Source organism: Lagenorhynchus albirostris, chromosome 9, assembly GCF_949774975.1.
Source record: "Lagenorhynchus albirostris chromosome 9, mLagAlb1.1, whole genome shotgun sequence".
In the NCBI taxonomy this organism is placed as follows: domain Eukaryota; kingdom Metazoa; phylum Chordata; class Mammalia; order Artiodactyla; family Delphinidae; genus Lagenorhynchus; species Lagenorhynchus albirostris.
This window is the reverse complement of record NC_083103.1, coordinates 6,097,269-6,117,713: the sequence shown is the minus strand read 5'-3', so window position 1 is coordinate 6,117,713 and position 20,445 is coordinate 6,097,269. Positions and strand designations below refer to the sequence as shown.

Below are 20,445 nucleotides of genomic sequence, written 5' to 3'. Positions count from 1 at the left end.
TTCGTTGTACATGTGAGGAAACAGACTCAGAGAGGCCCCGTGGCTTTCGCAAGAGTCACACAGCGCCCAAGCTGCGGAGCCGGAACGCGAACCCCGGATCTCCGTCACGGGGTACATCCCAGTGCCCCCAAATTCTGCAGTCTCCTAGCCTCAGGACAACCTGTTGCCTGGTCCCGACCCGAGTGGCCTCGCCCCCATCCGGCCCCTCCCTTCTCTCCCATATTTAGCAGGAATCCGATCCGGGGCTGGGCCGGGTGCTACTTAACGCGGCCCCCGTGTTCTGGAGCGCGCCGAACGGAGCGGAGCCAGGAGCACGAGCGAGATGATGATGGTTATGCAGCCCGAGGGTCTGGGGACCCGGGAGGGGCCCTTCGCGGGCGGCGGCGGCAGGGGCGGCGAGTACATGGAACAGGAGGAGGACTGGGACCGCGACCTGCTGCTGGACCCGGCCTGGGAGAAGCAGCAGCGGAAAGTGAGTGCTAGCCCATTTCCTGATGGCAAAACTGAGGCCTAAGAAGCCAGACGGTTTGTCCTTGGCATCTCAGCAGATCAGGGGCAGAGCCTGTCTTAACCCTCAGTGCCACTTCCTCGCCCAGGCTCTGACCATCAGTCCTCTGCTGTCCCCCAGGGCCCGAAGAGAGGGCTGGAGACCCTCACGAGGGGTTTAGGAGGACAAAAAGAGTTTCAGGGGTCCCCACCCCACAGGGTTCATTCCCCTGGGCCCACTGCTCCACTTCTGCTAAGGAATATGGTTTGGGCAAAGCCCGGGAGATCCAAGTTCAGGGTGTGGGTGGGGTTGGGAAGAATGATCTTTGTCTCCACAACCCCACTCTCTAGTGAAATATTCCCAGACCCCACCTGCGGACTTGCAGCCAGGCAGCTAGAGGACTTGGGAGTGTGGGGAAGGGGTAACCGTCGCAGACCCCTTCCCCACCCTCTCTATGTTCTCTCCAGCATGGTGTCCGTGGTCACTCTATCCCAACTGTTAAATGAGGAAACTGGGGCTGAGATAGGAGCCAAAACATATGCTGTCAGAAAACAGGACGCCCCGCAACCTGAGGGTTTTTGCCCGTTGCTTGCCCCACCCCCATTCTTTCCCAAGATACCCCTCCTTACCCCAGGGGCCCTAAATCTGCTGAAAAGGCCACAAGGTCGGGGAGGAGGGGAGCCCTGGGTTCCCTTTCAGGTAGGTAACCTGACTCTCTGGCCAGATAGACACTTCGTGCTGAGGCAGCACCTTGGAGAGCTGAGAGGGGCACATGGGCAGCTGCTGCCCAGGCCCAGCCTTGTAAGGCACTCGGGCCTCCCCCCCCCCCCGATCTATTTTCACTCGCAGACTTTCCCAAGTGGAGGGGGCAGGACACCTGGGGACCCAAAAGAGAAAATGATCCAGGCTGGAGTGAGGAAACTTTGGGGAGTGTGGCAGGACAGCGGTAGGAGTGTACCACGAGGTCATTAGACTCTGCTCAGCACTTGCCAACAGTGTATGAGTCCAGGAAAGGGCAGGGGAACAGGGGTGTTTGGTGGAATTTGCAGGATCTGAGAATCCCAGAATTTAGAATCAGAGCATTTCCTCTGGGTTAGTTGATAGGAGATGACCCCAGGGGCTGGGAGGCTCAGCTGACTCGGCTAGGGTGCCCAGGGTGACACGCCTCCCCCCAGGCTCCTTCTGCACCTGTCTCCAAGCAGGGCTGTGGTCCTTGGGTCCAGCAATCTCCCAGTGATGTCATCCCTGCCCCTGGCTCCAGCTGCCATCTGCTCTGCAACAACTCCTATCCCCCCCCACCCCCCCACCCAGGCCTCTCCCAGATCCAGGTCCACATGCCCCTCATAAGATACAGGCTAGTCTGTAACTTGCTTTCATCACTTAAAATATCAGGAGCATCCTTCCAACCCAACTTACAGCCACCCACCTCACTGACTCATTCAATGATTGCACAGAGTAGACGCTCTGTAAATTCATCAGCACCCCCTGGAGCTGGACATTCCGGTTGTTTCTCATCTAACATTGTTTATTACAATGTAATGAACATCTCTGTGCTCAGCTTTGGTCCCACCCCCATGCCTACTTCTCCTCCATGTCTTGAAGCCCTCCTGCCTCCCCCACCTGATAACCGAGTCCTCTTCATTCAACCTCATTGCAAACATTCATTCATTGTTTCTTAGGGAGGTCCTAGTATGTGCCAGCCACTGTTTTAGGTGCCAGCAATTCAGCAGGGGACAAAATTAAAGACACCGCCTCGGGGAGCTTATATTCTAGCAAGGACAAATGTTTTCATCTCATCCACTTGAGCCTGCCCTGTCCCACTCACTGACACCTTTCCTCCCTCACCCTGGTCTCAGTCGGCACCTCCTCACTTCTCCCTTCTGCTCTGCGAAGCCATTTGTCTCCCCTCTGCAACCAGAATGAACTTTCTAAAACACAGTGCTGCCCCTCCCTGTCCTGTGCCTGAAAGCTTCCCTTGTTGCCCTCAAGATCAAGTTCAGACTCCCTGGCTTAGCACTCAAGATCGTGCGTGACCTGGCCTCTGCCGCCCCTCCGGCCTGCCTCTCACCACGTATACCCCAACACCCCCAGAGCAGTGCCCAGATAGCTGTAGCTCCGCAAACCTAGTAACTGTTTCTCATCGCCAAGCACTTGCCCGTGTGGCTGCCCCTGCCTGGAATGCCCTTGCCTGCCCTTCCCTGCCTGAGTAACTCCTGCTCTTCCATCACAGTTCTGATCAATTATTAACCTTCCCCAAGAGGTCCCCCACTTGATATGAAGAACTCCTCCCCTAGTCTCCCCAATACTAGTCTCTCCCAGCACTTCTCAGACCAACAGGACTCTTTGACTGACTGTGAGTTCCTTTAGGGCAAGGAGCAAATCTCATTAAAAGTCATGTTTGTCAAATGAAAAATGCCCCTTCCTCCACCACGGAGGCCTCACCCAGTCCTGCCTTTCCTCCTGCCCTATCTCGACCCAGCACCCACTTACACAGCGGAGGGAAAGAATTCCAAATGATTTCCAGGGCCACCTCCCTGGAGTATCTGCTTTGCGGTGGTGGCGGGATGCTCTCAATTCCAGAATCCTGCAAGGTCAGGGGAAGAAGGACCTGAGACATCACTGAGTCTGAACCCTTAATTGTGCAAATGGAGAGACTGAGCCCAAGAGAGGTCAAGGGGCACATCCCAGGTCTCAGAGACTGAGTAGCTCAGCTGGGATTGGAGCCCAAGTATGGATTCCACCAAGGACTGCTGATGGCAGAATCCAGGGCCTCGAGGCTTGGTAGGTTGGTAGAAACTTGTGCACTAGGTCACTGCCATCCCCCAAAGACACGCAGCCATATACCACCCCTCCCATCTCAGACAGAGGCTGAGGCGGAAGCACGCTCTGGCCGGCGAGGGAGGGCAGTCTCCTCCAGAAACTGGGTCAGGCTGGGCCTGAGTGTCCAGCTGATCCTCTACAGCCTGCAGAAAGCTCTTGCAGCCTCATGGTCTGCTTGAAGGCCAGTTCACAGCAGCCTTAAGAGATCGGTGAGCCTGAGATAATAAAAACACAGGTGCAAAAAAAAAAAAAAAACACAGGTGCACAGTCCCTCAGAGCCATCTGTGCTTCAACACAGAATTTTTCAGATTTGAGGCAGTATCACCCTGCACTGACTCTTGTGCCTCAGAGAGCCCCACACTTTGGAGTGTCTGCTTTACAGGTTTCTAATTCCCCCTTCAGTGCTTGTTGTGCCGGCAGTGAGGCACCCCAAGTCCAAACTGGGACCTGAATGGGCCCCAGACCCCATTTCTCCTTTTCCAGGAGAATTAAATCTCAGAGAGGGAAAGGGGCTGGCCCCAGATGCACAGCAAGTCAGTGGCTGAGCCGGTACTTGAATCCAGGGCCTTGGGCTCTGAGATCTGCCCTGACAGAGGAGCCAGGGCGCTGTCCTCAGCACTAGGGTCTGAGCACTGTCCTCTGCCCCCAGACCTTCACTGCCTGGTGCAACTCGCACCTGCGCAAGGCTGGCACCCAGATCGAGAACATCGAGGAGGATTTCCGCAATGGCCTCAAACTCATGTTGCTCCTGGAGGTCATTTCAGGTGAGGGGTGCAAATCAGTGCACAGGGACCCCAGGACACAGGGGGAAACCCAGAGAGCTGGGGGAGTAGTGGCATCAGAGTGCCAGAGGGGGATTGCTGAGGGAGGGGGAAGTTTGAGGACCATGTCTTCAGCTTCCTCTCATGACCTTTGACCCTTGACCTCTCCCCTCACACCCAGGAGAGAGGCTGCCCAGGCCAGACAAAGGCAAGATGCGCTTCCACAAGATCGCCAATGTCAACAAGGCCCTGGACTTCATTGCCAGCAAGGGGGTGAAGCTGGTGTCCATCGGTGCCGAAGGTGAGGCGGTGGCAGGAGGGGGCCTGGGCAGGGGCCGGGGGTGCGGTCCCTCATCTCAACAATGGGGATAACCATCCGTGCCTCGCAGGAGGGACTGTCCGGAGCGAAGGTACCCAAGGTGCCAGCGCAGGACCTGGCGCCCAGTAGGTGTTCAGTGAATCATTTTGAAGGAAAATGATTGAGCACCTACCTACTAGGTGCCGGCCCTGGGATGGGGACAAGGGCCGGAGGGCGGAGCAGGGGGAGGGCAGCCAAGGCCTCAAGTGCCAGGTGGAGTGTGTCTCCACCCCCCCATCCTGCAGAGATTGTCGACGGGAACCTGAAGATGACCCTGGGCATGATCTGGACCATCATCCTTCGCTTCGCCATCCAGGACATCTCCGTGGAAGGTGAGCGGCAAGGAGGCAGGTAGGGTGAGAGGGCTGGCCCAAAGCCCTCCCCAACCAACACTCACCCCCGTCCCCGCCCAGAAACCTCGGCCAAGGAGGGCTTGCTCCTGTGGTGTCAGCGGAAGACAGCGCCATACCGCAACGTCAATGTGCAGAACTTCCACACCAGGTCCGTCTGTCCATCAGCGTGTGGGGCCTCAGCCGGGCTCTGGGCCCTGGCATAAGCCACAGGGCAGGAGAGGTCACAGCCAACTTCCTGCAACAGTGTCTGAAAATAGGAGGACTCGGTCAATGTTGAATCGAATCCAGGAGGGCAAGGGGAAATTCCTGGAGGAGGGAGCACAGGAGACATCGCGGGAAGGGTGTTCCAGCCAGAGGGAACCTTGTGAGCAAAGACCTGGAGACCAAAAACATCTAGAAATTGGTGTAGCTTAAGCACAAGGATGTGAAGGAACCATGATGAGCTTGGAGGAAGCGGTCCCAGGTTGGCAATCAAGGGCCTTAAATGCCAAGCCAAGGAGTTTGGACTTTACTCCATTTTACAGATGAGGCCGTTCTGATAGGGGTGCTCCTGGGACGAGGGTAGGACAGGGCTGCAGCTTGAACCCAGGCCTGACGCCCACACCCCCCTTCTCTCTGTGCAGCTGGAAGGATGGCCTGGCCCTCTGTGCTCTCATCCACCGGCACCGCCCCGACCTCATTGACTACGCCAAACTGCGCAAGGTAGGCCTCCGCCACCCGCAGCCCCGACTCCCCAGTCTCTGCTCTCAGCTGACCTTTCACCTCTCCCCCCCAACCCCGCACACCATCTAGGATGACCCCATCGGCAACCTGAACACTGCCTTCGAGGTGGCAGAGAAGTACCTGGACATCCCCAAGATGTTGGATGCAGAAGGTGAGAGTAAGCCTCGCCTGGGCGAGGACTCCCCTTACGCACCAGTCGGCACGGTCCTACCTCCACACCTTTGTCCCTGCTCCTCCCTCCTCCTGCAATGCTCTGCCCCTCACCCTGCTCCCTGGGCAGAATCCTCCCTGCCAACAGGCCCCCTTCTCCAGGAGCCCGTGTCCGGTCCCCATCCCTCTCCACCCAGTGGAACCAGGCTCTGCCGCCTCTGCCTTATGTAATGGCTCCATCTTCTACCCCATATCCCAGTAACCTGGGTCACCTGGCGGCATGACGGTCACCCATCCTGGGAGCTGCTCTCCGGTGGGTCCTGCCTCTTGTCCCTGGGCCCGTAAAGGCGTTAGTCAGTTGAACCAGCAAACATTTTCTTTGCACCTACTGTGCCTGGTACCCTGGATGTGAACTTAGGAGAAAGACAGACAGGCAGACAGACCAAGGTATGGGATGGTTAGAGACACCAGGCAGTGCGGACTGGCGCCTCATCAGGGCTACAGTGTCTGCTCACTCACCCACACCCTCATGCTCTCCTCACCCCACAGCGGGGGAGGTTGCTAGGCCCTGGGGTGGTCCGAGAGGACTCCAGGGAAGAGCTGGGTTTGGAGCACCGGGCAGCTAGTGGCCATGACTAGATGTCTGTGCACCCTACCGTCCTGAGGGAACTCTCTGCCTGGGTGGGGACAGGAGCCCACTCCCCACCCCTGGCTTCGGCCAGTCAACACCTCGCTGCCATCCCGCAGACATCGTGAACACCCCGAAGCCCGATGAGAAGGCCGTCATGACCTACGTTTCCTGCTTCTACCACGCCTTCGCGGGGGCGGAGCAGGTAGGGGCTCAGCTGCTGCTGCCTGGGCTGGGCGTGTGGGCCCAGGGGCCCAAGCTTGGCGGCATCTCCACGTTTGGAGGTGCCAGGCCCCATGTGGGTGGGAGTGCCACTGTCCCAGCCGCACATACTCGATCCTTGGGGGAGCTCAGGTGCAGAGGCTTCTGGCCTGGGAGCCCATCCTTACCCTACAAGATGTGCCCCCTCATCCTCTCCTCTGTTGCATGGGCCCAGGTTTGAAGGGTTTACAGAGGGAGGCTGGGTCGGGGGTGTCTGTGGCAGCTTGCTCTAACGCCAGCCCTTCCGCCCACTCCCACCACAGGCAGAGACAGCCGCCAACAGGATCTGCAAGGTGCTGGCCGTGAACCAGGAGAACGAGAAGCTGATGGAGGAGTACGAGAAGCTGGCCAGTGAGGTGAGGCGGGGGCTGAGAGGACCTCCCCCTCTCCCCTACCTGTGCTCTCCCAACCCAGCTGAGCCCTGGACTGGACCTGCAGAGCCTACCTCTCCTCAGAGTAGCCGTGGCCTCTCCCAGCCTCCTCCTGCCATCTCTACCCACCCCCGGCCCCCTTCCGCCCACCCAGGCTCCTGTCATCCACTCATCATCCATCCAGTTACTCGTTCATTTCTCCATTCACTCATCTTTAGGCAGTCTCCTGGCCCTTTGTGCTTTGCCGACCTACACTGGTCCCTGGACTCAGAAGTTAACCGTCCTGCTCCTGCCCTGACGAGCGGGGACCCCCACTCTGCTTGAGGCCCGGCCTTCAGGCCACAGCTTGGGTGTGGGTGGAGAGGGGTGGGCGAGGTGAGCAGGCCCACTCAGCGCTCTCTGCTCTGCCCCTGCCTGGCCCTGCAGCTGCTGGAATGGATCCGCCGCACCGTGCCGTGGCTGGAGAACCGCACGGGCGAGCCCAGCAAGAACACCATGCAGCGCAAGCTGGAGGACTTCCGGGACTACCGGCGCCTGCACAAGCCGCCCCGCGTGCAGGAGAAGTGCCAGCTGGAGATCAACTTCAACACATTGCAAACCAAGCTGCGGCTGAGCCACCGGCCCGCCTTCATGCCATCTGAGGGCAAGCTGGTCTCGGTGAGCCAGGCCAGGGGAGGTGGTGACCCCGGCCCTGCCCACATCCTCCGGGTGACCTTGGACTCTCTGTCCCCGTCTGTATAACGGGTGAACTGTGATGGCGGGCACCTCTGCCTGCCCCATAGGACATAGCCAACGCATGGCGGGGGCTGGAGCAAGCGGAGAAGGGCTATGAGGACTGGCTGCTCTCGGAGATCCGGCGCCTGGAGCGGCTGCAGCACCTGGCAGAGAAGTTCCAGCAGAAGGCCTCCCTGCATGAAGCCTGGACCCGGGGTAGGTACCTCTGGGGCCTGATTCTGTCCTGGTGTTCTGCAAGGAAGCTGGAGATCTGTTTTCTAGTCCCACCCTGACTTGCTGTGCAGTCAAGTCACTGCCCCTTTTGGGGCCACAGTTTCTTTATCTGTAAACTCAGGCCCCTAACTTTCTCCTGGCTCTGGTCTTCTGTAGGTCTGCTCTGATTAATTTGTCATTTAGCACTTTATTTGTGTATGTGGCAGGTGTCCAAAGGTGAGTCCCCCCACTAACATCACTTACATTATACCCAAAGTATACTGATGCCAAAATATTGCATGAATCAAATATATCACTGGGTGCAAACATTCGCTCTGTATTCTATCAAGGATTTTAATCCTATAACTGAATGAGTCCTGCTGAAAAAAATAATGAACGCTAATAATGGATTATGGACATATTGGATAGCAGTGGTTTGACAGAATAATTCCTTAAATATACGGCCATTTATGTGATCCTGACAGGTCTTTGAACTTCTAAACCTCAGTTACCTTCTCTGCAAAATGCAGAGGCACTCAATAAATGGTTGCTGCTGCAATTACTGTGACTGTGGTCTTATCTGCATAATTATGGTAACTGTCATTCTCAAAGCACTTTTACATTCATTATTCATTCATCTAACAAATATTCATAGAGAGTCTACCAAGTGCCGGGCACTGGGTAAGCAAAGGAAAATGGATCAAGGGCTCACTGGGTTCACAGAGTCATTGGAAAGCACTTTGCGATCGAATAATACCAAAAGTGTACCAAGGGCCACCCCAAATCGTGCAGGGTCAAGGGACCCTGACATCACTCACAGGCCATGCCCTGGAACAGGAGCTTCACTTAACTTTATCATACTAGTGTCTCAGAGCAAACCCCGAGGGTAGGCTGGGCAGGTGTGATCACCTACATTTCACAGATGAGGACCCTCCATGGTCACACAGCCCGGCTTGGACCCCCTGCTCCTGTCGCAGCTGCTGCTTGGTGACCTGAGCCGGGCCTCTCTCCGAGCAGGGAAGGAGGAGATGCTGAGCCAGCGGGACTATGAGTCGGCTTCGCTGCAGGAGGTGCGGGCGCTGCTGCGGCGCCACGAGGCCTTTGAGAGCGACCTGGCGGCGCACCAGGACCGCGTGGAGCACGTCGCTGCGCTGGCCCAGGAGCTCAAGTAGGCGCGGATTGCTGAGGGGCAGCCCGGGGTGACCACGCCCCTACCTGGCCCCACCCCCTCTCCCCGCTCCCATAGCCCTCCAGACCTTTTGCTTTCCCTGGTTTGGTAACCCTGCCTTGGCACCCATGTCCTTCCCCGTCACCACTTACTCTGCCCTCCTCCTGTAACCCTCTCCCCATCTCCGGAGCTCGCTCTGCTACCCACGTTCTTCCCACACTGGCGCTCGACCTGCCCCCAAACCTGGCGGCTCCCTTCAGCTTCAGGCAGGCCCAATCCTCACCAGCAGCCTGGGCCTTGTGCCACCTCTTGGAAACCGGCCCCCGAAACTCCAGGCCCTGCCCCTCCACCCAAGCTCCTCCAGGGACTGGAGCTGAGGACTCCCTTCTCCCGGGAATGCGCTGGGAAGCCCCTGCGCTAGGAAAGCCCCGCTTCGCCCCCACCTCCCCTGGCTCCCTTATGCCTTCACCACCACTGTGCCCAGGTTCCAGCCCCTGGAGGGGAGTCAGGAAGAAATCTGGGCTGGAGTCTGGCCCCAAAGTTGCCCCCCTTCCCGCCCCCAGTGAGCTAGACTACCACGAGGCGGCCTCGGTGAACAGCCGCTGCCAGGCCATCTGCGACCAGTGGGACAACCTGGGCACGTTGACCCAGAAGAGGCGGGATGCGCTAGAGGTGAGGCTGGGGGCCAGGGAGGTGGAGGCTGGACACTGGAGGAGGTGAGAGGGCCTGCTGGGCAGGCTGCTGACTGGCCATCCCTGTGGCCCCTAGCGGATGGAGAAGCTCCTAGAGACCATCGACCAGCTGCAGCTGGAGTTTGCCAGGCGTGTAGCGCCCTTCAACAACTGGCTGGATGGCGCTGTGGAGGACCTGCAGGATGTGTGGCTGGTGCACTCAGTGGAGGAGACCCAGGTGGGCGCAGGGGTTCCAGGTGTGGGGCAGTTGGAGGGGATGACAGGGAAGCGGCCTGTTTCTGTCAGCCACCCCTTTGGGCTCCTGGGAAATGGGGGGGCCAGAGAAAAACACCAGTTCCCGAGTGCTGGGAGACAGAAGGCCTGGGTTCTCCTGCCAGTGCTGCCCTGGCCCCACTGGATGGCCCGGAGCACGCTGCTGCCCTTTGTTGCTGCAGGAAGTGGGGGCGCTGGTTGATGCTTCCTGCCTGCTCTCCCCAGAGCCTGGTGACAGCACACGAGCAGTTCAAGGCGACATTACCCGAGGCCGACCGAGAGAGGGGAGCCATCCTGGGCATCCAGGGTGAGATCCAGAAGATCTGCCAAACATATGGGCTGCGGCCCAGCTCCACCAACCCCTACATCGCCCTCAGCCCGCAGGACATCAACACCAAGTGGGACACGGTCAGTGCCGCCTGTGGCCTTTCCCTGCCTCCCCTCGCTCAGATGCATTCTAACCACCCTGATCTGTAAAATGGCCGTAGCAGCAGCATTTTCCTGTGAGGTGTGATTTTTTCTTTCTTTTTTTTTGGCTGTGGTGGGTCTTTGTTGCTGCACGCGGGCTTTCTCTAGTTGCAGCGAGCAGGGGCTGCTCTTCGTTGTGGTGCACAGGCTTCTCATTGAGGCGGCTTCTCTTGTTGTGGAGCGCGGGCTCTAGGCACGCGGGCTTCAGTAGTTGTGGCTCGCGGGCTCTAGAGCGCAGGCTCAGTAGCTGTGGTGCACATGGGCTTAGTTGCTCCGCGGCATGTGTGATTTTCCCGGACCAGGGCTCGAACCCGTGTCCCTTGCATCGGCAGGCAGATTCTTAACCACTACGCCACCAGGGAAGCCCCTGGCAGGCCTGATTGAAGCAGACTTAGATCTGGTGTGTGGACATCCTTTATAAAACAATCTAAGTTCATTAAGAATGATGTCATGGGCCCCATTTTGCAGACGAGGAAACGAGCCTAGAGAGGCTGAGTACTCAGAGCTTGGCCCCCACAGAGCCCTGAGGCCTTGGCTCAGAGCGGCGGGAGCAGTGTGAGGGGCTGGAGCCCATCTCCCACTCCCAGAGCTGCCCCTGGCACAACCAGCCTCCCTCCCAGGTCCGAAAGCTGGTACCCAGCCGTGACCAGACGCTGCAGGAAGAGCTGACAAGGCAACAGGTGAACGAGAGGCTCCGGCGGCAGTTTGCAGCCCAGGCCAATGCCGTCGGGCCCTGGATCCAGGGGAAGGTGGAGGTAAGGCTGGGATCATGGAGCCAGCCCGGGAGAGTAGGGCCAGGGCTGGGCCACCGGGAGCTGGGAGCCTTCATTCTGCCTGGCTTCCCCTACAGGAAGTGGGGCGCCTGGCAGCGGGAATGGCCGGCTCTCTGGAGGAGCAGATGGCGGGGCTGCGGCAGCAGGAGCAGAACATCATCAACTACAAGAGCAACATCGACCAGCTGGAGGGTGACCACCAGCTGCTGCAGGAGAACCTGGTGTTCGACAATAAGCACACCGTCTACAGCATGGAGGTGGGATAACACCCGCTCAGGACAGAGGGGAGGCAGCACTGGCTGGGGAAGCCTGGGGCGGCCACAGCTGGACACAGCACATCTGCCCCAGGGGTTCCCCAGTTCAGCGTGGCCAGGTCCCCCAAAGTACTTGTGGGGATACTGAGACCCAGCGAGTGAAAGTGACCTGGCCAGTCACAGAGCAGTCTAAACCCAGGCCTGGATTGGCCATGGCTGGTTGATCAATACATAATACATAATAAATCATCAAACTTTAAGGCAGGAAGGGCCACTGGACGTCACTCTGTGGAACCTCCAGATGGGGACAGAGGCCCAGCAAGGGGGAGGACTTGCCCAGGGTCAATACAGTGAATTGGGGGTGGAGCCAGACCTAGTGGCCAGGCACTGGCCACCCACTGACCCAGCCTGTTTTCTGCTTTCCCAGCACATCCGTGTGGGCTGGGAGCAGCTGCTCACCTCCATTGCCCGCACCATCAACGAGGTGGAGAACCAGATACTGACCCGAGATGCCAAGGGCCTGAGCCAGGAGCAGCTCAACGAGTTCCGGGCGTCCTTCAACCACTTTGACCGGGTCAGCAGGGGCTTAGCCCTGTGCGGTGGTGGACTTAGGGGCAGCGGGGGGGGGGGGGGCGGGTGTTGGGGACTGAGCCTGACATCTGCTCCCTCACTACAGAAGCGGAATGGCATGATGGAGCCCGACGACTTCCGGGCCTGCCTCATCTCCATGGGCTACGACCTGGTGAGTGTCCCCCAGCCGCGTCCCAGCCGTCCCACCTGTGCCTGTGTCCCTCCCACCTCACACACGACCTCATTTCCTCCTCACCCATCCGCTGGGGCTGGGGAGAATTACCCCATTTCACACAGGGGCTAACAAAGGCTCAGAGAGGTAAATTAACTTGCCCAAAGACACTAGATTTGGACCTTGTTCTGTGTGACTCCAAAGCCTGAGCTTGCGACGTTTCTACATCACAGAAACAGCACTACAGAGGCCCAGGAAAAGGTCAGGACCGACGGGCAGCAGGAAGCACTGCCGCGGGCAGGAAGCGAGCACAGCCTAGCAGAAAGGATTTCCCAGACCTAGAGCTAAGGCTGCAGCGGATGGTCTATGGAGAAAGGGGGCACCTTGTCACTGGAGCTGTCAGGCCAGGGGGACACTGGGAGCCCTCCTGGCTTAAGCACCCCCGGGCACGGTGCCCGGCCTCTAACCCTGCAGGGGGAAGTGGAGTTTGCTCGAATCATGACCATGGTGGACCCCAACGCAGCCGGGGTCGTGACCTTCCAGGCCTTCATCGACTTCATGACCCGAGAGACAGCCGAGACCGACACGGCTGAGCAGGTTGTGGCCTCGTTCAAGATCCTGGCGGGAGACAAGGTGAGTCCCTGGTGGTGCAGGGAGCTGGCGGGCGGGGGCAGGGAACAGGACCTGTGGGCCCTCAATCCCTCTTCTTCCCCAGAACTACATCACACCTGAGGAGCTGCGGCAGGAACTCCCAGCTGAGCAGGCCGAGTACTGCATCCGCCGCATGGCGCCCTACAAGGGGGCCGGGGCTCCAGCTGGAGCCCTGGACTATGTGGCCTTCTCCAGCGCCCTCTACGGGGAGAGTGACCTCTGACCTCGACCCCTGAGGTTCTCTACGCAAGTCCGGAGAGAGGGTGCTTCCTCCGGCTGATCCCATCCATCCCTCGGAGCAAGGGCCCTAGAGAATGACCGGCCAAGTGTTTCTCAATAAAAAGCCATAGTGGGCCCCTCTCCATCTCCTTTTGCTTCCTGAAGCAGAAGCTGGGCCCTCAGGCTTCTGGGCAGGACCAGTTGCCCGACCGTGACCCTCCTCCAGGGGTCCCCACCACCCCTCCTTGCCCTCAGGGTCCGACATTCACACCACACTGGGGTCTAGGACACCTCTTTATTGTGTTTGAAAAGGTTGGTTACAACAGTTTCTCTAGACATGGAAGGCAACACTGTCCCCAGATCCAGGGGGGACCAGAAAATTTATAGCATCAGAGGAAAGCCGGGGCAGGAAGCCTGAGCCTACAGAGGACAAAGCTGGCTTTAAGACCAGAATATTTTCTTCCCCCTGCTCCTTACCCGAGCCCAGGGTTCTTGCCCCAGCTTTGGCTGCCAAGACATCATCCTTCACCCCAAGATCCTCCTAGCTACAACAATTCAACAAAGGTGCAGTTGGGGAACTTCAGGGTGGGAGTAGGGGCTGTGCCCCTAGCCCAGTGGCCTTTGCTCACCCTGAGGTACCTGGTGCCCGTCCCTCAGCCAGCTGTGCCTCCTGGGGAGGGGCCTGGTCATGCAGGTCAGGCAGGGGAAGGGGCTGCTCTGGTCAGCACCAGGCCCGGAGCTGGTATGCCTCAGTCCACCACTGCTGAGCTGGCCATGATGTTCACACCACAGGCCCCGGAGCCACGGTGCAAGTAGTAGTAACCCTGGGAGACAGTGGGGGTTGGTGAGGGCACCGGGGCAGGATGGGGGCTGGAGGGCTGGGGCCAAGCGGGCGAGACTCACCTCCTCGCCCCAGTCAGTGCCCCAGCTGTTCTTGATGGCCCAGAAGGGAGTGGCAGAGCCTGAGGAGCAGTGCAGAGAGCAGGGAGTCAGGGCCCCAAGCACTTTGCACTCTTCAAACATCTGCTGTGGGCCTACTGTGTGACAGGTACTAGGAAAAGAGCAGAAAGCAAGACAGGCCCACCTACCACGCTCCTGGAGACCTGGTACGGCTCTGGGGTTTGGGGAGGACACCCCCACCCGCCTCTAGCAGGGTATCCATTCATAACACCTCAACCTCCCAGCGCCTTGGCTTTCCCATTCATAGAGAGGATGGATGATCCTGCCTGGCCCATAGCCCGAGGCAGAGTTTAGGACAAGGTTCCTTGGTGTTCCCCTGATGCCCCCTCCAGAGGTCCTGAGATGCTGTGGTCCAGCCTCTGCCTGTGACCTGGGGTGGATGGATGGGCAGGGCAGGGTCAGCGGAACTCACGGTTGCCGTAGCCCACGAGCAGCACAGCGTGGTCGATGAGCCAGGGGCTGCAGAGGGGCCGCAGTGGGTGGGAGATCCCATGGCGGTAGAACTGAGGGGGAGAAGACGAGTAGGGGGCCAGCTCTGAGAAGTGGGGGAAGAGTCAGCAAGAACCGGAGCAGCAGTGAGGCTGGGGTCCTACCTGCATGCCAAAGGCATTGATGGCAACGGAGATGGGGCCCTTCTTGGCCAGCCAGGCCGCCAGCTCTAAGACAGAGGAGGGGCAGTGTCAGGGGCACCCAGGCCCCAGCCCCCGCTGGCCTGTCCTCACCCCCGCACCCCTCCCTCACTCACTTTGCTCATTCTGGCTCAGCTCCACTGAGTCATTGATGTAGACCTTGGCCTTCTCTGCAGAGAAGCTGCAGGCCTGCAAGTGGCCGTGGTAGCTGTAGTCGTCCTCTGTCTCCAGCCCTCCTGGGGATGGCGGGGGGCAGATTGGGGGTTAGAGAAAACGTGGGCCCCAGTTCATAACACTCATCTGCTCCCAGCCAGGGGCTGTGCTAAGCCCCTCCTCCACAAGGCCTCATGTTCTCTATCCACCGCCAGCTATAGGCCATCCTCTCTGAGGGAGGCCTCATTCTAGAGGTGACACAACTGAGGCCCAGAGGGATGGGGGAGCCACCAGCGAGAAATGTGGCAGAGATGGAATCCAGCTCCCAGCTTCTGACTCCTCACTCATCCCAGCGTTCCTGGGACTCCTGACCTTGGCTTGCTTGTCCGGCCCTGACAGTTTGCTCCCAATCTGGCCCAGACCCCTGCCAGACTCCCTCAGCAATCTTGGTACAGCCACCTCAATCCCTCAGCCCTCGTTTTCCTGCCACTGCGACCCACTGCTCAACTGAAATGCCAATTTAGGACAATGCCTCCTCTCAGGGGGGAGGTGTGCTGCTCCCTGGTTTAGCAGCATTATAGAAATACAGACCGCCAAGCAATACCAAGAATACTGAAAATACCGAGACCCCCCGCTGTGCACCAGGAACTTTACATATATTTCCTCACTTGACACTTAAGACGATCCTACAAAGTGGGCATGAGGAGCCCCATTTCCCAGGTGAGACAACTGAGGCTCTGAAAGAGCTGACCTGCCCAAGGTCTTCAGCCGGTAAGGGTCAGCAATAAGACTCGAACCCAGTTCAGGTGACTGCCACGCTCATGTCTCTCCCCTCCCAAAGTGACTTCCTGTGGAGGGAGCTGGGGCTCCTGCTGCCCCTCCTGAAGCCCATGAATGCATACCCAGAGTCCTTATGGCTGAGTAGGCGTTGGAGGGCAAGCCACCCAGGCAGGCCTTGTCCACCTTGTCACAGTCCAAGAGCTCTAGGAGACAGAAGCCTGGTCCCGAGGAGCCCTCCGGAGGGGCTGGGCTGGGGACAGGGTGGGCAGAGTGGGATGCTCACCCTGCTCAGAGAGGGACAGCAGGGACCCCCGTTTTAGGAACCACTGGCCCTCCACGTTGCCTGTGACTGAGAAGGCCCAGCAGGAGCCGCACATGCCCTGCAAGAGACAGGGAGAGTCAGGGCTGGGTCCCTTCCAAATGCCAGTGCAGTCCTCATGTCCCACCCACACTTCTCGGGGATCCAACCTGGTCCTTGACTTTGGTGACAGCCCCCTTACTCCTCCAGTCCCACTCAGGTGGAGGAAGGTCAGGGATGGACTGGGCTAGGCGCATCCTCTTGCCAGGCTCCTCTTTTAGGAGGGGATTCAGGTAGATGGTGCGGAACTCCTCCTCTGTGGGCAGGGGATGGGAAAAGAGTATTCTAAGCCAGTCCTGAACAGGGGCCTTGGGAGCAGGCCCTGTCTCTTCCAGGTACCATGACGGCTCTGACCCTACCTGTAAGGTCACTGAACTTGGTGACCCCATACCGAGCTGTGCCACGGTCCAGGGCCTGGATCTTCTGCGCTCGCACCATGTTATTGGCAAAGACGGACATGCGCCACCTGGCTTCTGAGGAACGAGTAGAAGAGAGGCTTGGGCCCCAGGCAGATCATAAAAGGAGAGGTGCTTGGGGATAAGAGGCAGAGGTTTCCCTGGGGAATGGTAAGCTCTGGATCAGGCCTGAAGCTTATTTCAAGAAGGGCAGAACCCTGGGGTGGGTGAGGGTAGGGGGCCAGACCTGCAAGTGACAATGGGGCCAAACCGGGGTGATGACTTCCCAGGTATGAAGGCAGAACCGAAATGGGCTCCAGAGGACATCCTGAGACAGGAGGTTGTGGGAAAAGGCCACCATGCCAGGGGTCCTCCAGCAGAGAAAATCTGGCCTTTGCCCCATCCCACTCTACCCAGGATGATGGAGACCTATGGTTTCTGACTAGGAAAATCAGATGGGAGAAGGGGCCAGGTACCTGAGATGGCTGCCAAGTCCTGGGAGGCTGAGCAAGAAGTTGGGGATTTAGGGGCCCTTGAAAGGATGCACTGCCCCTTGTGCCCTTCCCCTCTCCCACACCAAGGTGCCAAGTTGGGGGGAAGGTCCTGATCTGATCGGGACAGGTACAGCCAAGGCTAGGTCCTCACCCTCCGTCGTTTCATATGTCCGGTTATAGGTGGTGACAAAGTCCTTGAAGATTGAAACCATCTTCACAGAAAAGTCCTGGAAAGGCAGAGGAGTCTTTACAAGGCGTCCTTCTCAGAATGACCCGGGAGCCCCAGGCCAGGGTGAGGGGAAGAGAGGGAATATAAGGCAGCAGCCAGTTCCCCAGACAAACAGGCTCCTCACCTGGGGCAGGGGATCCTTGTTCAACAGTGGAAGGAATGAACTGAAAGTCTCATTTTTGTCATCTGGAGGAGAGGGTTGGAACAGAGAAGAATCAGGACTGACCCCTGAGGGAAGTCTGACCTGAGCTATCCCAGCATCCCTGGGCTATCCCAGCACCTGTAATCTTGGTATCCACTGGGCCACAGTCCTGCCTCAGCAGCATGTGTTTCCCCAGCTCATCCAGGACTTCAAAGCTGCAAAGCTGGAGGAAGAGGAGGAAGCCCGTTGGGGGCCTAGGACAGGAGCAAGGCCTTGGCAAGATGGAGCCGGAGGGTCCCCCAGTGAGGACCACCTCCAAGGCAACCATCCCCATAGGGGAGAGCGAGGCACAGTACGGGAGTGAGCACCCAGACACCCTCCCTTTTACAGCTTCTTGGTCTCTGGCCTTCCAGGCCTGGGGAGTGACTCACGGTGGGGTAGCTGCGGCCTCAGATCCCTCCCTCTGGACTTGACCGATCATCCCAACTACTGCCAGACTCAGTCTGGGGGCAGGGTATCGCAGGAACCCCATCACTCACCAGGGTTTTCTTGGACACACGGAGCTGGCACACCGTGGGGTCGTTGCAGGGCGGCTCCACCAGGGTCGCCTTCAGGGAGTACAGCGACCCCCGGCCCGCCTGGATGGGGGGCGGAGGGGGGCGCTGTGTGGCGGGCACAGCCACTCCCTCCCCAGTCCGGCCTTCGTGGGGCTCACAGCCCCACCGTGCCGTTCCCCTTCCCAATCCGTAGAGGTCCAACGCCCCCATCCCAAGTCAGGCGTACAACGCCCCGCCCCAAGTCTACCCCAAAGCTCCCAGCCCTCGGACGAGAGTCCCGCTCACCCCGCACCGGGCCCCCACCCACCGCCGCCGCCGCCGCCGCCCCCAGCGCGTCCTCACCCGGCGGACGCGACCGCGCACGACCCTCAGCGTGGCCCGCGTCCTGGCAGCCCGGCCGCGGTTGTACATCTCTAGGGCGAAGCGGGCGGGCTCCAGCAGCTCCGGGGACGCCAGTTCCCAGGCCTGCGCGCCGGCCGCTCGGGGCTCGTTGGGGGCCGGAGCGGCGCCCGGGAGCAGCCCCAAAAGCAACAGCAGCTGCAGCCAGGGCGCCATGGCGAGGGCGAAGCCGGCGTCCTGTCCTCACGCTCTGACAGACGCGCGACCCAACCGACCGGGCTGAGCAGCCCGCGGTCGGGGAGGTCGGGGAGGTGGGGTGGGGTGGGTTGGGGGAGCCCTGGAGGTCCCTCCCTCCGTCCCTCCCTCCGCTCCAGGGCGGCGGGGTGCCGGCCAATGGGCGCCGGCTGGGGGCGCCTGCGCGCTCGCTTATTCACGTGAGGCTCATGGGTCGCGCTGGCTGTGCAGGCATCCTGGCGCTAGTCCCGCGCTGATAACGCATCCTTGCACCAGCCGGGTCTGAGGAGGGGTGGCCCCAGCCGCAGCCTTGAAGTAATCTTCTTACGTCTTGGAGCTGCTGTTTGTGTAGCAGGGAAGAGCCAGTTCTGACTCCCTGTTGGATCTGTTTCTTTTACTTTAACCTTTGCTTTTAGTTGCTTTTGTTATTATAATCACTGTCTATAGCTGTGAGCATCCTGCCACAGGGAACCCTGCCCCTCTGCCTGTTAAACTAAAGTGCCTTTGTTCAGCTCACAGAGAGACATTCTGACCTTGTCCATCTGTGAGTGGCTGCACAAAAGAAGAGATTAACACATCCCCTCCTATTTTGCAAGATAAATGGTATTTTTACTTCCTCACCTCCTCCCCGTCTCTGTTCTATAAAAGAAACTGGCATCCAGACCCCATAAGATGTTTTTTGGGGGACCCTAGTCCACCATCTTCTCAGTCTGACGGCTTTGTGAATAAAGTCGTATTCCTTGCGTCAACACCTCGTCTCCCGATTTATTGGCCTGTCGTGCGGCAAGCAGGGCGAGCTTGGACTTGGTAACGTTTGGGGAGGAGAAAGGATGCTGGCCTGAGAATAAAAATAACTAGCATTTATTGCATGCTTATTATACATGTTATATGCCATCTCCCTTTAATCTTTGTAGCAATCCTGTGAAGTAGATGTTATTATCCCCGACTTATAATTGAGAAAATACAGGTTTAGGGAGATTAAGTGGCTTGCCAAACAGCTGCTAAGTGAAAGAGCTGGACTTGAACCCAGAGAGTTGGCTTCAGAGCTTGAGTTCACAGCTCCACCAGCTCTTCGAAGCCCCTCTTCTCATCAGCAAAATGGCAGCTAAAATTCCCTGCACTGGTACTGCCTCAGGCAGTCATGGGGATCAAACACAAACATGTGAACAGCGCACGGGGTTGGGACCGTTCTTTTGTTCCACCAAGTATTCACCACTGTGTTCAAGGCCTAGCAAGAAGAAGCATGAACAGATACACTAGGCATAGTGCTGCCTATTCGGAGCTCCCAGTCTAGTGGAGAGAGATGAGTAAAAGGAATTTTCCTCCAAGATGTTACCAGCTGTGGGACAGGAAACAGGGAAGAGAGTTTTTAAGGGAGTTGGGGAAGCCCCAGAAGTGGGTAGAGGGTTAGTTTGGGCATGGAGAGTGGGGAGAGCAGGTCCTAAAGATCATCCGGTCCACACATGACTTCTTTTGGTAGCAGAGGGCTATCGAGGCGAAGTGACTTTCAGCTACTCAAAACTTAGTGCTGGAGCCAGACCAGAGTCAGCTCCAAGCTCCCAGCTGATGTCTGAGAGGGAAGGGCCTGAGGGAGCCCAGCAGTGGCTGATCTCCCCCTGCTTGTGCCCTCCCCAGTTGCAGCTCTTCGGGGCTCCCTTTGTCTCTCTTGCAGGAGACAGTCCCAGGTCCTTAATCTGGCTCCTAAGGCCCCCTTCAGGTCCAGAAGCACCTTGGCTGTCACCTTGTGCTGTGCACTTGACACTCCAGTCTGACTCTATTTGCAGAAGTTCGAGCTCTTGCGCACCCTGGAAGCTTCACATTGCTCTTCCCTTGGCCAAACTCCCAGACACCTTTCAGCTCTCGGTCTAGAGGATGATTCCTCAGGAAGGCGTCCCTGACCCACCCCTGAAACAGGAGGGAAGGGGGCAGGGCACAACCTCTGAAAGAATGACACAGCCCGAGGACATGACATAAACTGATTAGAACCAAATGGGTCCAAGATGGTGGACAAGTCGACTTCCACTAGACCTTGAGCCTCAGTATACCTCACTGTAACACGTCAGCAAGCTAAATGACATACCTACAGGCGCCATGACAGTTCCAAGCCCAACCACAGG

The 20,445-nt window shown here is 58.5% G+C and overlaps 2 protein-coding genes across 3 annotated transcripts; one reads left to right on the top strand and one right to left on the bottom strand.

Moving 5' to 3' along the window:
- Positions 1 to 265: 265 nt before the first annotated feature.
- ACTN3 (actinin alpha 3) lies at positions 266 to 13,201 on the top strand. Of its 2 annotated transcripts, XM_060158509.1 has the most exons (21): positions 270 to 472; positions 3,957 to 4,071; positions 4,250 to 4,369; positions 4,672 to 4,758; positions 4,840 to 4,927; positions 5,403 to 5,481; positions 5,572 to 5,653; positions 6,400 to 6,485; positions 6,805 to 6,897; positions 7,339 to 7,569; positions 7,695 to 7,842; positions 8,857 to 9,007; positions 9,571 to 9,679; positions 9,776 to 9,916; positions 10,177 to 10,359; positions 11,040 to 11,174; positions 11,270 to 11,449; positions 11,874 to 12,020; positions 12,123 to 12,188; positions 12,663 to 12,821; positions 12,904 to 13,201. In XM_060158509.1, exons 1-21 carry the CDS (start codon positions 323 to 325, stop codon positions 13,060 to 13,062), a joined length of 2,709 nt encoding a protein of 902 aa, XP_060014492.1. In that variant the 5' UTR covers positions 270 to 322; the 3' UTR covers positions 13,063 to 13,201. The 2 variants fall into 2 exon arrangements, with proteins under 2 accessions (XP_060014491.1, XP_060014492.1); XM_060158508.1 differs by having other exon boundaries at positions 266 to 472; positions 11,874 to 12,188.
- Positions 13,202 to 13,339: 138 nt separating this feature from the next.
- Positions 13,340 to 18,423, bottom strand: CTSF (cathepsin F). The gene is given in 14 exon segments (XM_060158510.1): positions 13,340 to 13,882; positions 13,962 to 14,020; positions 14,431 to 14,521; positions 14,612 to 14,676; positions 14,764 to 14,883; positions 15,703 to 15,783; positions 15,864 to 15,960; positions 16,049 to 16,194; positions 16,298 to 16,411; positions 16,979 to 17,054; positions 17,181 to 17,324; positions 17,326 to 17,421; positions 17,738 to 17,836; positions 18,098 to 18,423. Coding segments are annotated over 14 exon segments (1,476 nt in total). The 5' UTR covers positions 18,311 to 18,423; the 3' UTR covers positions 13,340 to 13,807.
- Between the last annotated feature and the right edge of the window lie 2,022 nt (positions 18,424 to 20,445).

Bases quoted from the DNA above. Each gene is read 5' to 3' on its own strand.
- ACTN3 (XM_060158508.1), top strand. From the start codon at position 323: ATGATGATGGTTATGCAGCCCGAGGGTCTGGGGACCCGGGAGGGGCCC. The intron at 9,008-9,570 runs GTAGGCGCGGAT...TCCCGCCCCCAG, and splicing joins GCGCTGGCCCAGGAGCTCAA to TGAGCTAGACTACCACGAGG. The intron at 11,450-11,873 runs GTGGGATAACAC...CTGCTTTCCCAG, and splicing joins ACACCGTCTACAGCATGGAG to CACATCCGTGTGGGCTGGGA.